Raw genomic sequence first — 17,204 nt, 5'->3', positions numbered from 1 at the left:
TTAAGCTTCCTATTGCCTTATTTCATCCGTAGGGGTCAGTATTATAAATAACTCAGTACAGCAATCTATGAGCAACAGATTCATTAAGCAAATGTAACAGCCAGGGGTTGGGCACAGCCTATCACGCTTGCTTCATCCATACGAAAACACTTAATGGGAGAATATGTTGTAATAATATGTATAAAATTATTTTGAAAACAGTTCAACTTCAATAAATTTTAAGAGAGACACAGTTATGATGCTTTTTGCACCAGTGCATTGTTTGTTTTACTTTATTTCTATATGAACAGCTATTTTAATTCAGTAATAGATTAGCAAAACAGTCTTATGCAGCTGATTTCACAGACTGGTTTACCTTACACTTCCTAATGTTACCAAAGGCAAGGTACTGTACTGTATTTCAAAATTAGTGTTAATCAGGATCTATGAAACAAGTCAGTGGTGTTTGATACATTCATTCCCTGCTCTAAAACACTGACTGGCCAATAGAGTCTGCAATGTATGCAAATTGTTGTGGTCACATGTCATGCGACACATTAGCACTATTGAACAGTATCCAGTAGAGTTGTCCAACCCACTGTTAAGGCCATTCTATTTCTCACTGGCCAGAGTATATATTATAGAATACATTATAGAATGGCCCTTACTGTGAGTAAGAACACAGATCCAAGCGTGCTGTTGAAGTGGAAACAGACATGTCTTGTCAAGTGAAGGATTCTATGATTTGGGCCTGATTGTGTCTGAATAGTTGCCCACAATTTTCATAGTGGATCACATTTCACTTCCCCACAACTACATACATTTGCATACATTACAAACCTGCTGTCTTCTTATTTTACTTTCATTCTCCACCTCATATTCTTTATTATAAAAAAGACAGGTTTAATGAGTTAAATGGGGCTGAATTATGTTAGTCTGTCCCTTTGGTATAGGAAGTTCTGTGTTTGAAACAGTTTAGTTTTGCCCATGTAATATTTTACTTTAAGTTTGACAAAGGGACTGTAGGCTGTATGGAAGTCTATAATTAAAATATTGCCAAAGTTAATCAATCAATTTATTTTTTATATACCACCATTCATGGCAAAAATTATAATATCAAACATCCATGACAATTAAAAATATTAACAATTGAAATATAAAATGTCTATTTTCCATAGGCCTGGAGAAAGCAATGTTTTTAATGGTTTTAAAACTGGAGTCAGGGAATTCTAGAGGAAGGGAGCAGAAGAAAAACTCCTGTCCTCCCAGAGTGACACACCTAAATAAGGGAATGGTCAGCAATTTAAAACCTGTAGGGCGTAGTTGACGTCTAGGGGCATAGGATGCAGCAATTCCCCTAATGAGGTAATGTAATGGGAAGGTTCATAATGTAAACTGTGCATTGTTTGTTTCAATGCTCCTTGCTGTAACTGATGCCAGATGGCCCCAGGCCATTTTTGATGTTATAAATTCATGAAATATACAAGCATAACAAGTAAGCTCACACCTTTGGACTTTTTTAAATATTTTTTTAAGAAAATAATGACGTTTTATGTTCATGAACATAAGTTATGTGAATATTAAAAACTACATACTCTTCTTAAAAACAGACATTAAATAATACAAGGATTAAATTTAAAAAAAAAAAGGTTCAGCTTGTTACATTTAAAATTCGTCATTGATAAGTCTACAAATAATACGTTGGCACCTGCCAATACAATCACAGTACTGTCTCCCACTGTAAATTCACCACACGTAGTTTTTTACATATTTCTGAACGGGTTCTATTTCTTGTAAACCAGCCATGTACACTGCCTCGTGCACTGTAGACTGATATAAACACGTTTAATAACAATAAAAATCACGATAAACCATAGCTGAATCCTTCGGCACAGTAACATCTGGCTTCCATTCAACCTGAAATGTTTATTCAAAATCGGTGCAACCCAAAACCGAACTCGAACTTGTGTGACGCAGGGCTCCAGCTTTTAAACTGTAATAAATGATCAATCACCGCTTCATTTTTAGGCACGGGCTAGAGGCTACTGACCGTGTTAACAGAACAGTGTTATGGTCTTTACTCCCCACGCACGGTTAAAAAAAAAACGCCATTTGTGCATTACAACAGCAGTCGCCCGTTCTCCACACAGCTACCCCAAGAGCGCTTTTCACTCGAGTGACGTAACCAGGCAGGGATCGGCGCGCGCTGTTCCCTCCACTACTCCCTCCCTCCCTCCGCTCCCCTGTCAGCGAGCAGCCTGATTGGTCCGGGCCTGGAAAAGAGAATTCGAGAATCCCGAATGTGCAGGCCGCGGTGTCCGCGAGGCGGAAAATAAAAAGCAAAACAGCCCGAGACAAAAAGATAGAAGGGAGAAACGCTTCCTCAAGAACGGAAGGGGAGAATCCGAAAGCAGGTAACCGGGGTCGGCGAGCTGGAAACCCGTTACAGGGGTCGGCGGGCCCCGGCACCTCCCTCAGCCCGCTGTAAAAAAAAAAAAACAACAACAGACATCCGCGGCCTTATTCCCGCCGCCTTTTGTGAAATTGTAAGTTATATTCCTGTCTGCGCTTGTTTTACGGAGATGGGAGGTTGTGTTTAGTGGGAGAGAATGTGTAAAGTGCACATTGTGTTATTTACAAAACTAATGGTAATGTGTTTTTTTCTAAGCAAATGAGTTGGTTTCGACAGGAGGAGGTAGAAAATGGCGGAAATCAAGATGTCGCAGAGCGGCTCCGTCTGCATTGAACTAGCAGATCTGTTTTGTTGTAACTGTAGAAATCACATTATACAAATGTAAATGACAGCGGACAAGTTGAATAGCTGGATGTTGTGTCTAGCATGCCCCGTGTCTCAATACGAGTGGTTCCCTGAATTGTTGGTTGTTGAAATTTGTCTGATGGCAAATAGCCTGCAATTAAGGCAGGGAAGCAGCCATTTTTTTTGGTCTGTTTGCAGCAGAGGGATATATGGGGGTTGAGATTGATAGGGCAGATCAAATGGGCAATGTGCAATCAGAAAAAATACTTTCATGCTATAAATAATGGTTTAAAATGAGCTTCCCAAGGTCGATCAGGCTACATTTTTGCGTTTGTATCATTAGAAAAAAGCATACCGGTAAAGCTACCCCTTGAATGTTAGTTACCACATATTTCATTAAAATGTGTATAAATGCAACAAGCGCTTCATATTTCTGTTACCATGTTAATGCAAAACGGCATGCTGCTCCTGCTGTTCTTTGTAAACTGATATGGATAATAATGTTTTTTATTCCCGATTTTGCATACACTGTATGTAGCCTGATCTAAGTTTTTATGATGAGCGGATTTTCACCGTTTAGGGAAGGTATCATTTAAAACCTGGAGTGTTTTTGTTAGTCATTTTGATTTCACGACTTAATGGTTACCTTTTAAATACACGGTGTATTTAATTTCAGCAAACACATTTCATATTTTGTTTTATTCTCTGCTACTCAAAATGTCGTTTTGGCGGCAGGTTGTATGCGCATTGCTGCCAACCAGCTGTAGCTATTAATAATGTCACCAACAATGTTATTCGTGCAAATTAATATACATGCGACATTTAATAATGACCGTATAACGTTTACTTTGTTACCGTGTCTTATTTATTTGTTTATTTATTTATTTAAGAAATTAAATAAGAGATTCTTAAGAACTCAACTTCAACGTGTGTACATTTTTTCAAATTAGTTACCGCTATGTAAAACATGTGGAATTATAGCAAACTAAAATTGTTGGTGCTGGAAATATGCATTTGTGTGTTTAAGGTACAACATGTGATAACGCGTTACATAAAACGTGTCTTGTACTGGTGTGTATTGTTACTTGGATCTGTATTTTATTGTACAGGTACTTAAACGTTTGGAGAAAGTGTAGTTCACTAATGACACACAGCATGTGATTTAATGAGTGTAAAAATGCAGAGTAAACCTTAACAGCATGAGAATGAACACCTGATATTTTTGTTGTTGTTACTGTTTGATTGTCCCAGTGTTAGCCCAGCTACAACATACTTCATTCATGCACTGTTCAGAGAAGCATTGCACCTGGCTATGCCGAAATATAGAATTTAAAAAACAGCAGAACGAGCGAACATACATAAGTAAATACGCGGTGTGTTTTTTTTTTTATGTATGGTGGAAATTTTCTAAAAATCATACACGCTGATCAAATGCAGCGCGTGAAGGGGGCTCATTCCACAAAGCGTTGGTGTAATGCAGTGTCTTCACGAACACCACTGGTGCTGCATTTACAGTGGCTTGTGGTGTGAGTTTGCAGGAAATGTATACCTTTCCTGTACATCGCAGTTAGTTAGTTTGAAAAATAAGAGTGGATCTCATTCCTTGTGTTTTTTCTACTGACGTTTAGACGTGGGAGCAAATACTTTCTGTTCTAGAAAAAAAAAAAAGCATATGAAAGAGTGGCCTGGAGTCATTTGCAAAATGGGCTGATTCATTCAGGTTAACCAGTTAGGAAAGACATGCAGTTGAAATGCACTTGGTGAAAAATGTAATCTAAAGTAATGGCATCATTACTGTCTCAGCCAGAGCAGGAAATGGGTGCACGTTGGAAGGTAACTGCACTGTAATTAAATGTACCGTTTCCTCATTTGTTGGGCACATGCAGGTTCCATAGGAAATAGGTGTTCTTGGCTTAAGCAGTGAGATCGGTAGTGTGATCTGTGTATACGTGTGTAATATTGTGTGTGTGTGATTATCTGTACACTGTAGTGAACTTGAAGGGATACAGTATTTGGCTCATGGGGGTGCTAATGTGCATTAGTGGTAATTTTATGCAGATCATGTATTTGTTTTTTCCAACACGCATAAGGAATTATTTTGATTAGCATGTTGGCGAGAAAACCTATCCATGTGTGAATGCTGTTTAGTAGTAAGTCTTTTTTTTCTGATTAAATACAGCCAACTTAGATTTACCTCAGGCCTGGCAGTTACCCAATATTAGGAAACACCAGTTGCATGCAGAGAACCAATTAGTGTCATTGCATTGACACCCAAGTCAGAATTAGACACCAATATGCTGTCGTGAAAAATGTAATTAAATCTAGCTGATTTGATTTATTTATTGTCACTTTTCATATCAAATTGTATACATTTTTTTCCATTGAAAACTGTCAGTTGTCCTTAACATGGTTTCAGCTTGGTCATCTGTTTACCCCAATGCTTTCCAATGGGTTTATTTTTACTCCTATTGTTCTAGGGCCCAGTTAGCTGAATGCGTCTTATATAGTCTCATAAATATTTTCTTGACAGGTTGGGAGCATTGATTTAGGATCTTTCACCATTGTTAGGTGGTCACCTGGGCTCCATACATTGTAATGGAGGTTGTCATCTTCTGTCCTGATCTGTTGATGCTTCCTAGAGCATCATAGACAGTTGCTATAGAAACCAGAGCCAGAGAAGCAGCTATTCTAGAAGTGTTAAGGCCACACATGAAGAAAAATAACTTTAAAACCTGGTTACGTGCTTATTACTGTAATTTGTTGCAAGAAGGAAACCCTAAAATGTAATGTTTTAACTCTTCTCTCAAGAACCTGTGTTTTATTCTAAACAGTGTCGTTTAATGAGGTTGTAGCTTATGGAGTCTGCATGTATAGTTTTCATAGCAACATAGTAAATGGAAGTCCACAAAATTAGGGGGAAAATAGGCTGCTTTAGCTCTTATAGAGAGCCAGGAGTGGTTATCTATGACAGGTTTTACTTGAAGTAAAACTCAATCGAAATAAAAAATAAAAAAAAATTGGGAGGTTTTTGTTGCATGAAAATCAATCTTAGCAAATCACTGAAAGTAACATGCAGTCTATCTTTTGTAGGTGCCTGCAGTTGATCAACAAAAGAAACCAGCATTAAGTCTTTTTCTGTTTTGTGAGAACATTGGATCAAATGTGAAGGTAAGCAAGCTTTTAATTCTTTATACTTTTGTGTTTCCTGTTGGAAGTGAACTGAGACCTATAAAGCTCATTTTCTAACCCTTCCAACTGTCAAATGGAAAACACTTCCATCCACTCCCATGACCTGGGCTGTAGTTGAGTTTGGTGGATTTGTTCAAATGGGGGAAATAGGTTTGTTTTACCAGGTAAAAATACCAGAAAATCAAGATAGTGTGATGTTAGCCTTTCCACAGTTGATCAGTCCTGTTTTTCTTTTGTTTTGTTTTTTTGTGTGTGTGGTTGCTGTTTCTTATAGCCGTGCATGTTTATGCAGTTAATGTAAGCCTGACATGTTGTTGAATCATTTTTTTTTGTAGTTCCTGGGACCTGCAGATCATGGACCAAGGAGGTGGAGGGTTGGAACTGCAATCACAGGATTTAAAAATGCCGCACACAATGATCATGCAGGACTTTGGTAGGTACCTGAGCCCAGTTTCCACATGTTTTAACAGCATCATTTCACACTGATTCCTTTTAATAATCAGGGGTTATTTATTTATTTATTTAGTTAGTAAATTTACATCTTAATTGGAATTATTATTGGAATTTAAGTAATGAAGAATAGGGATGTTAATAGTTTTAAGTTGAATCATTTAATCTGTTTCTAAGGGCTAAATGTTTAACGATTGTCAAAGATATGAAATATAGAGGGTGTTTATACAGTAGGATCTGCAGGGTGAGATATGTATTCTTTTAGAAAAACGCATGTAGCCTCATCCACATTAATATTGTAGTATATCATAAGAAAAAATAACAGAACTTCAATGATGGCTCTTCTGATTTGGTTACAAAAATTCCCAATATATTAGTTTAAACGTGTTTAATCCCAGATTTTTAAATTTAGGAATGAAACTAAATGTAGCATACCTGTGTTTACATTATTCATTTAAATGAATGAAACTGCTGTCCCTGATTTTTTTACCTCATTATTACACTTTTATAGATTGACTTTGCACATAAACATGGGGGGGGGGCAGACATTTTACTAGCATATGAACAGTGCACGTCCTTTAAAAAAATAAAATAAATACATAATAATAATAATTTGTGATGTAGCACTCACCCTGCACCCCTTTCCCTAGTGGCTGGCATGGGTGGCATGGCTCATATTGACGGTGACCACATCGTAGTGTCTGTCCCAGAGGCTGTGCTGGTTTCGGATGTGGTGACTGATGAGGGGATCACCCTGGAGGCTGAGGTGATTGAGGGGCCGGATATTGAGCATGGGGACGAAGTGACCACAGAGGGGGTGATGGTACCCGAGTCTGTGTTGGGGGCAGAGGTTGCCATCGAAGAGGCCCTAGACCACCACGTGTTGGCCACGGACCTGATCGCTGAGCAAGTGAGGGACCAGGTCTTTGTGGCCGACTTGGTATCCCACCATCACCAGGATGAACACTTGCACCACCATGTAGTGCATGAATCTGAGGTGGTCTCAGAGGAGGTGATGGTTGCAAATTCTGATTCGGAAACAGTGATCCAAACGCATGAGGGAATGCCGGCTTCCACTGTCACCATCAAAACTGAGGATGATGAGGACGGCAAGAGCACATCTGAGGACTACCTGATGATCTCCTGTGAGCTCAGCTTTATTACTCTACCCTCCCCTCTCTTGGTAACCATTCAATAACCTGGTGTAATAAGTACCTTTTTTATGATGTGGAATAACTTTGCAATAAAATGTGTTGATTTTTTCTGAAGCTTACCTGGTCAGTTACTCAGTTGATTCATATAAATATGCCATAAAGAGACACATTAGCAATATTTATTTATGTAATTTATTTAAAACATCTTATTTTTATCTTTTAAGTGTCCATATAGCTTGGCATACCATACTTTGCTGGGCACTGTTTACGTAACTAACAAAGTATTCCTTGTTTTTGCACAGTGGATGATGTAGGGGAGAAGCTTGATATTGGAAACGCAAACTTGAAGATCAGCACTGAGATGACGCAGGGCGATTGTTCGAAAGAAGATGGTTATGGTTCAGAGGTCATCAAAGTATATATTTTTAAGGCTGAAGCTGAAGATGATGTGGAAATAGGTAAATGATGAATTTTTCTTTACCTTTGGCAAATGCCCCACTCTTAACACCCCTGCCCCTTTTCACACATTGCCACATCTTTTCCCTACTCCTAATCACCCACCATTAACAAATTAATTGTAATGACGGGTCTGTTTACATGTAACCGTTGTGGGGAGGGGCCATCCCTTCCTAATACCACATACAGTTTTAATCAGTACACTGATGAAGGCACTAGCCAAAACATTTGTCTGGTTTTATCTTAAGTGTTTTGATGTTATGCATGCCGATCTGAGAGTTATCAGTTTCACAATATCAGTGTCAGTTCTTTAACCACACATTAAGAGGCCCTTCCTAACCCTGACATGCTTCTTGTGTTTATGTTTATGTGAAGGTGGAACGGAGGTCGTGACAGAAAGTGATTTCCACAATGGGCATGCAGTGCTGGAGCCAGGGGGAGTGGGGAGGCTTCACAGAGAGAAGATGGTTTACATGGCGGTCAAAGACTCCTCTCAGGAAGATGAAGATATCAGTAAGCATCAGGAGACGTGATTAGACGTAACTGTATGAAAATGACGTGTATTCAAAGGCCCACTCATACCAGCTTGGCATCCTGTATGTTGAACCCCTGTCCATTTTTTGGCAGTGTCTGCCTCCAGTGTTCAACCCTATCTCTGTCCCCCTTCAGACTGTGCAGAGATTGCAGATGAGGTTTACATGGAGGTGATCGTGGGAGAGGAGGAGGCTCCTTCCATCCAGGAGTCTCAGATGGACGATTCCAACATCAACAAGACGTTTGTCCCTGTGGCCTGGGCAGCTGCTTATGGTAAATTTATTAATATGCAGCCCTTGCATGCTGAAGTTTTTTCTGTTTTTATCAAAAGCAAAGTTTGGCAATACAAAAGAGAGGTTTTGATGTAGTTTTGTCAAGATGTCTAGTTGTTTAGAAGTTGAATGGTACACAAAATCAGGAATGTTAAAATCCTGTTGTCCTTCTGCCCTGGGTGACAATGCACATTTGTTCTGTGGACTAATAAAAAGCAATGTTTTAACCGTTATACATGTTATATTGTTCATTTGCAGTACTCTGTACAGTGATTTATGCAAACCATTTAAGAATTGGTAAATATATTAGAAAATAAAGAAAAGATGTATAACATATAATATATATATAATATATATATATATATTATATATATAAATATACAATTTTTACCATATTAGGAGTTAGGAAATTCATATCTTACTTAAAGTAGGGAGGAACTTCACTGGTTACTGCCCCCTCAGGTAACAACCTGGACACCAGGCTAGAGAACAAGAATGGTGCTGCCACCCAGTATCTACAGATTAGCGACAGCAACAGTACCAGCCGGGTGCTGAAACAGAAGGCCAGGAAAAGAAAGAGGGGAGAGACCCGGCAGTGCCAAACAGGTAAGGGCCCACCTGGATAAGCTTTTCTTTCTTTATTTTTTTTGTATTTGTTTGGACTTTTTTTAATCTCTCAAATGTCTTGGAACCTACATCTGAACACTTCATTATGTTTCATTCTTACCTACTTATGTGCTAATTTTACACCAGTGTAGTGTTGTAGTAGACACTTTTTTTCCAGAGAGAGAGATAACAGGATAACTAACTAATCAGCATAATTAATTGCTAGAATGTCTAGAATATGAAAGTTTGTCTAATCAGTTAGATTTGTAAATGGTGACCTGTCTACTGCTTTGACAAAACAATAAGTACTTTTTTTAAAATAATAGTGGTATTACAGAAGCTTTGCTACAGATACAGTTGTATAGCATAAGGTATATGAGTTTATTTTGAGTGAGTGAGTTGATGTCATTTTTTTTTTAATGTCTTCTCTCCAGCTGTGATCATTGGTCCGGATGGGCAGCCCTTGACGGTGTACCCCTGCCACATCTGTGGAAAGAAGTTCAAATCACGGGGTTTCCTGAAACGGCATATGAAAAACCACCCAGACCACATGTTCAAGAAAAAGTACCAGTGCACGGACTGCGACTTCACAACAAACAAGAAGGTCAGCTTTCACAACCACCTGGAGAGTCACAAGCTGATCATTAAGGGAGAAAAGGCCCATGAGTTCACAGAGTACACCCGGCGCTATCGGGAGGCCAGTCCCCTGAGCTCCAACAAACTCATCCTACGTGACAAGGAGCCTAAGGTGCATAAGTGCAAGTACTGCGACTATGAAACTGCCGAGCAGGGCCTGCTAAACCGCCATCTCCTGGCCGTCCACAGCAAAAACTTTGCTCATGTCTGTGTGGAATGTGCCAAAGGTTTCCGTCACCCTTCTGAGCTGAAGAAGCATATGAGGACACACACGGGTGAGAAGCCGTACCAGTGCCAGCACTGCGAGTTCCGCTGTGCTGACCAGTCCAACCTAAAGACTCACATCAAAAGCAAGCATGGCACTGATCTGCCCTACAAGTGTGGCCACTGCCCGCAGGCTTTTGCTGATGACAAGGAGCTCCAGAAACACACAGAGATCTTTCAGGGCCACAAAACTCACCAGTGTCCACATTGTGACCACAAGAGCACCAACTCCAGTGACCTGAAAAGGCACATTATTTCTGTTCACACCAAGGACTTCCCACATAAGTGTGAAGTGTGCGAAAAGGGCTTTCACCGGCCCTCAGAGCTCAAGAAGCACTCAGAGACACACAAGGGCAAGAAGGTTCATCAGTGCAGGCACTGCGACTTCAAAATCTCGGACCCTTTCACGCTTAGTCGCCACATCCTGTCGGTCCACACTAAGGACCTACCCTTCAAATGCAAACGGTGCAAAAGGGGCTTCCGGCATCAGAATGAACTCAAGAAGCACATGAAGACCCACAGTGGCAGGAAAGTCTATCAGTGTCAGTATTGCGAGTATAACACTACGGACGCATCTGGCTTTAAACGACATGTCATCTCTATTCACACCAAGGACTATCCCCACAGGTGTGACTACTGCAAGAAGGGTTTCCGGCGGCCCTCGGAAAAGAATCAGCATATAATGCGACACCACAAAGATGCTCTGATGTAATGTTGTATAGCCACTTCCTACTCTTCCCTGTCTTGTTTGGGGATGTGTAAGGGGTGGGGCTGGGAAGATTATGTTTCTATGGTAAATGATGATACATTTTAGTGAACTGTTCTCCTGGTCAGTGCTGATTCACATTTTCATTCATTGTTAAAAAAAAAAAAAAAAAAAAAAAGAAATAGTCTTGAACAGATGTATTAAGAGTCAACAAGGGAGGGAGGTGGGGGCGGAGGAAATGTGTTTGCGCTCTCTGTTTGGCTTTCTTGACTTTCGTTTTGGTTTGTCTTAATTAGAAGCGAAAGAATCACTCCTCTTAAATATTCAGGGGTTCAAATACCAGACCCTCCTTATTTCAAAATAGCTTTACAAATGAATTGGGTGCTGAAATTAATTCTGTCCTTTTTACTTCAAACATCATCTGCAAAACTGGGATAACTGCAAAACAGAATCTTTTGTTTTTGTTTTAACATTGTCATACATAATCAATACATTATGTTATTTCAAATGCCATCAAAATGGGGTAGAAGGTTATGAGGTTCCAGCTGCATTGTGACAGTCAGTTCTGTTGGTTTCTCTCGGTGCAGTGTGAATTGAATACATCTTAAAGGATTCTTATTGACAGCTAATTGTTAGAATGGAAGCTTTAGGTACCTCGTATAGGAAGTGTTTAGTTAACAGGTTTCATGTTACCATTAAGACTTGGGTTGGAGCTTTTTCCAACTTTTTGGAAACCATACACAATTTTGCATATTGGTAACTTTAAGAATTTTAGATCTAGATGTGTGAACCCTTATCAACCCCACCATGTCTTCATGCTTTAGCTCTCATAAGGACTTAAATTACATCATCTTCAGAGGCTTGAGTCAAACTATTTGAACCCCTGAACATTTTGTATACATTTGCCCCACTGTTTTTTTTTTTTTTTTCCCCCACAATTAAATATTATTGTCTCCCTAAATAAACCTTATATTACTGATACATAAAACTGAGCAGCAGTGAGTATACAAACTGGTGTGCTTGCTCAATGACATGCATTTTTTTCTAGATATTTTGTAACCCGTGTATATTTTACAATAAACTACAGATGGCCATAGAGTTAACCCATTCAGCCATCCCTGGCTTTTATTCTGGACAGTCCACTCTACCGTGTCCTTTATTCTTTTGTGGGTTTTTTGTTGTTTTTTTATTTTATTTTTTAAAGGAAAAAGGGAGTTTAAAATAAAACATGATTTTGCAATGAAGGCAGTAGATTTCATAATCATGAAAATCAATTGTAGATCAAGAGGTAAAAATAGTCTTAGCAATTCACGCTGAAGGAAGAAGTTTTGTGAAAAATACTGGTTAAAGTATTTCACTAGTATTAGTAAACACGTGGTACTGTACACTAGATGCTAAATATTCTTGGCATTGAAGTACTAAACCACTGGTTTATGCACCTTCACTTTACATGGAACACATTTTATGCAAATTGTTTATTTCTTTCCATAATGACCTTACTTCAAAAAGGGGACCTGACATTTAAATTGTGAAGTGGCTTGCCTCTGTGATTGTCATGTCTAGTCTGCCTCCCAGGCCTGAACTCTAACCACTTGTCTGCTTCCTTCAAGCCCGCGGTTCTTACAAGTAAGTCATATAATGCCTCCTACTCCTGGTTCCAACTATAAATAAATGATTAGGGTGCACTACCTCACTCTACTATTTACTAGAGCCCCACTGCCTTTATGTCCTTTGTTCTTTTGTATTGCACTGCATCTCAGTACTGTACTTGTTACCATTACACTTATTAGTGTAGATGTGTGGTTCTCAAACTTAGTCAATCTGGGACCCTCTTTGAGATAACATGGGTCTGCTGTAACCCTCTTTGCAACAAACAAATATTGCTCATAAACTGCAGCATTGAAATGCATCTAGTTTTAGATGTTCATTTTGTAAACGGGAAGCACATATATAGACACACACACACGCAAAGAATTATTCTTAATCTGGCTGTGCACTATAACCAGAATAATGGCATCTTTTATTTTGAGCCGCCTTTGTTTGACTGAGCTGGTATCAATGTGGTCTGCTTGTGATGGGGTTGTTTTTCAACTCCCAGGGGGTCCTAAGCCCCAGTTTGAGACCTTCTAGATAATGAGTGACCGGATTCACAAAAGATATCTGGTTAGTTTATGTTTTATTTTTTATTTTATTTTATTTTACACACAGCTGCATGCAACAGTAAGTTTTTATTTTATTTTTTATACCATATAGAGAAATGCTTAAGTTTATCTCTGGGTAAATGCACCACACAGACTTCAGCTTGTAACTTTTGTTTTAACAAATTGCCTTTTATTTATTTTTGTAAGAAAAACCTATCCAGTTTACAAATCTTCCACCCAAAAAAAAAAAAAAAAAGACCTGTGTGGACTATGGAAATGCATTTAGTCCTAGACATTGTTGCTTCATACTTCATACTTTTTTTTTTTAAAGATTTGATGTGATCTGAAAGTAGTGTTGCATAAGTGTTTTGCAATTATGCATAATTCCTACCGTGCTGTTCATTTTGAGACAGTCTGTTCTAACCGCTAAAATGGCAGGAAAATGAAATTGTATGACTTTCCTTATTTACAAGTATATATAATTGGTATTCTATTTGAATGATCCTCTTGTTAGACCTGAGTTTCAGTAGACTGGCCCCTTTACCCATCGCTGCAGTTGGAGACAAGGAGAATTGTTGTTTATGAGTTGTATGATTTTTTTTTTTTTGGTGAAGGTGGAATGTATCTAAAATTGCAATATCAGTTTTGGGCAGTAGGTGTTAGCAGAGCATCAGTAACCAAGGAATACTTTCTTGCTCACTAGCAGAACTGTTTTCTTAAGTACTTTTACATTTGGGACTCCGGTGAAGCCAATTTCACTTTTTGTGCAGCCAGCATAAAGCCTCACCTTAGACTTTAGGTCATAGCACCTTGTTCTTTAGATAAGGTAGAGTGGGTGTTTTGCATTTCTTTTCAAATATACTGAAATCAAGAGGCTCTTGTTAAAATTGTGCAAATGGTAAAGAGATTTATTGCTTGGTTTTACACCCAACATCAAATTGCTCCTTAAAACAGTCTACCGTCACTGAACAAGAGCTCAATCTGAATTTTTATTAGTTTTTTATGTTACACCTGCAAATTCCAAGTTCTTGCACTTGATTGTTAATTAATCTAGTAACTGCCAATAAACATTAAAATAGGATACTTTCTGTAAGAAATACATCTTATTTTGTAGTGTGTGATTATGAGCAATTAAGTATTTTCTTTGTTTCTGGGCACAGCATTTTGATAACTGTACAGCATGTAGGAATGATGCATTTTGAGGTTAAGTGAATTGTCCCAAATTAATTCTCATAATCTTCTCATCAATCTCAAACCACTTGGCATTCCTGCTATGTATTTCTTTGTGGAAATTCATCAAAGAAATTACAGACTAAAAAGGCTCATCCCAATTGGTAATCTAGAAGAAAATATTACTGTATTTTAGTCCGTCCAGTGCTAGTTATTAAGAACCCTGTTATTTTGTCTAGCCAGGGCTTGTTCTGGAATATACCCTCTTCATTGTAATGAACTGCAAAATGTTCTAGACTGATTAGCAGGTTCAAAGGTGGAAATGTATTGTTAACTAGCCTGTTAAACGAGGTGAGATTTCAGAATGTCAAGTATCCATGGTATCCTGTACCATTGTAACCAGTGCAGACTAGTTTATATGTGCTCAGTCAAGCTGGGGATTTCAGGGTCTTTGTATCCTACCTAGACATTGTAGACTGCACATGCTAAAACCAGCCTTTAAAAAGGACTGAATACTAAGGCCTGCTATTATGCATAACCTTAGAAACCTATCGGCCTTGAATAGATTTCTAAGAATCAAAGTGTTTTAATTGAAATACCTGTCTAGAGTAGAATATGTAAGGTACTGTTTGTGGAGCCTTATGTTTACAGAAACGAGAGCAAAGCGACTGTAGTACTTTAATGCTAACAGTTGAGCTACCAGTAATTGAGTTTTTTTTTTTTTTTTTTACTTCCATAACCTGATGCACGGCATACTGTTTCAACAAGCTGAAGTATGGTTATTATTGCATCACAGAGTAGTGCACTGAATTGTTTTTATGGTCTTCAGACTTTTTAAAAGCCAATTTATTTTAGAAAATAAAAAATCATCATAATATAAAACTAAATGTGTAATGTGCACAGAATTTTTGTATGACGGAATCGGCCATTTAGAAATGGTTTTATTCAGCAGCTATCTCAAAATAGCTTTAAGTACTAAATGCTCTGACCCATTTGTTCTGTATTTATTGTACTTGTGTATTTTTTTGCACAGGCATTAATGGGGGAGGGTTCATCAGCTTTGCTGCAGATCTGTAGTTTTAACAAGGGATTCATGTTTTTGGTGCACAAGAACATATATAAACTACATTTCCCATAGTACTGTTCTGGTGGCTTATTTCTAGTTGTTCTACATGCAGTGTTTGAGGTTAGTTAGTTTGTCAGTTAGTCAGCGAGTGAGGGGATTTCATGCAAGTCTGACCCTTAGGTGGTAATAAAAGTGCCATGTCATAAAATTGGATCTTGTGGCTTAAATAGATAATCTTGCCCCCAGACGTTGATTCTGTGTACTGCTGCCCCCATTTGTTTTGTGTTTCTTTTTCTTACCCACTGTAAAAAAAAAAAAAAAAAAAGGAAGACATAGAAATCTATATTACAGTATTTCAGATGTATTTTCAATGAATGCACATTTACGCTGAATTGTATGTACATGTACTATATATAACACTTGAACTTAAAATATTGAACTGGTGCTGCAAGCAGCTGAGGAAAAAATGGAACATTGTTTTTGTTGAATGTTGTATATACTGTACAAATTCTTTGGTAATAAGGTGTAGTTTAAGTGTATTCTTGGTATGAAAACTACAATCGATTATAAGCAGCAGAGTTCATGAGCGATTTAAAACAAAACGGTCCATTTTGTGTGTGTTTTTATAAGTTGTGAAGTTTTATTAGTTTAGCTTTTTCAGCTGTTTATCCTTTTTTTTTTTTTCTTTAATTGCTTCTTTTTATGCCAGCTAAGAATCGGTTCCCTGGCAAGTTTTATATTTCTAAACTTTAGAATGACAATTTTTGTCGTTGACGTGGCTGAAAAATGTATGTATGCAATGTAAGGAAAGAAAAAAGCTTTTGTCTTTGTATATATGGGATTATTTAAATATGTTTTCCTCATTTAATGTAAATATCAAAGAATAAAAAGTCATCTCTTTTACTCCAGGTTGAAGTATCTTCATCCATGTGGGTCTCTTGTTTCCAGCAATAGTTCGGGGACCACTCTCTTGTCTCGCTGACAGGGAGGCAGAGGTGAACGTACGGGTGAGCAACCCATATCCTTGCCTCTAGATGAAAAATAAGATGTGTTTGCCTGAACACAAACCAGAACACTAGATTTTTTGGTTTGTCTTTATGATTCCAAGTACTTCCTTGATTGAGAGAATACATGACTTGTGTTCTTTCATTCAACAAGGTAAGTAGCATCCAGGTCCAGACAATTATTTACCGCTATTTATTTTGTGTAGTTTTTGTCAACTAAAGCATGGTGCTTGTGTATTGTACAATTGTTTGTATTATTTAAAATGTGATTGCATTTTATATGATTACATAATTGCAGGTTTAGTTGACTACTGTACAGTATGCACTTGTGGTTCTGAACTGTACAGCAGGTCACCCAGACAACTCAAGTGCAGCCGTTCTGGGTAGATGCCTGCACCAGACAAGTCCTGAATCGTTAGTATCCTGTCTTCTAGAATGTAATTCCTCTAATCCATCTCTTCTGAAGCCACTTCAAAGAACTGCATCCAGTGCCTGTGGCCAATTGGTAAGAGAGGCTGGTAACAATCCCTATTACTTCCTTTACAATGTTCTGCTCTGTAACTTTTTTTTTTTCTTAGATTTATTGTTTAGTGACAGAAAAGCAGTTTGCTAGTACACATGGGCATATTTGGTACACACATACATACATCTAGCATACACTTGCACACATTTGGATATGCGCTTGTGCCCAGTACACTTGCACGTACATGCACAGCTAGGTGTTGATACAAAGTTATCTTTAACCTATACAAACAGTTAATATAATATAACTTCACTCCGGGTGTGGCTGCCATAGCCTTGCTGTTGTAAACAGTAACA

At 38.2% G+C, this 17,204-nt stretch overlaps 1 protein-coding gene across 1 annotated transcript; it reads left to right on the top strand.

Moving 5' to 3' along the window:
* The first annotated feature begins 2,213 nt into the window (after positions 1 to 2,213).
* Positions 2,214 to 12,146, top strand: LOC121295521 (zinc finger protein 711-like). The gene is made up of 9 exons (XM_041220246.1): positions 2,214 to 2,525; positions 5,828 to 5,905; positions 6,262 to 6,359; positions 7,027 to 7,521; positions 7,833 to 7,988; positions 8,362 to 8,499; positions 8,656 to 8,793; positions 9,255 to 9,398; positions 9,833 to 12,146. The coding sequence occupies exons 3-9, from the start codon at positions 6,281 to 6,283 to the stop codon at positions 11,008 to 11,010; spliced, it is 2,328 nt and encodes a 775-aa protein (XP_041076180.1). The 5' UTR covers positions 2,214 to 2,525; positions 5,828 to 5,905; positions 6,262 to 6,280; the 3' UTR covers positions 11,011 to 12,146.
* The last annotated feature ends 5,058 nt before the right edge of the window (positions 12,147 to 17,204 follow it).

Source organism: Polyodon spathula, chromosome 20 (genome assembly GCF_017654505.1).
Source record: "Polyodon spathula isolate WHYD16114869_AA chromosome 20, ASM1765450v1, whole genome shotgun sequence".
NCBI classification, from domain to species: domain Eukaryota; kingdom Metazoa; phylum Chordata; class Actinopteri; order Acipenseriformes; family Polyodontidae; genus Polyodon; species Polyodon spathula.
This window is presented reverse-complemented; position numbering and strand designations above follow the sequence as displayed.

Coding starts and splice junctions, on each gene's coding strand:
- LOC121295521 (XM_041220246.1), top strand. CDS start 6,281: ATGGACCAAGGAGGTGGAGGGTTGGAACTGCAATCACAGGATTTAAAA. Junction 8,500..8,655: donor TCAGGAAGATGAAGATATCA/GTAAGCATCAGG, acceptor GTCCCCCTTCAG/ACTGTGCAGAGATTGCAGAT. Junction 8,794..9,254: donor GGCCTGGGCAGCTGCTTATG/GTAAATTTATTA, acceptor CTGCCCCCTCAG/GTAACAACCTGGACACCAGG.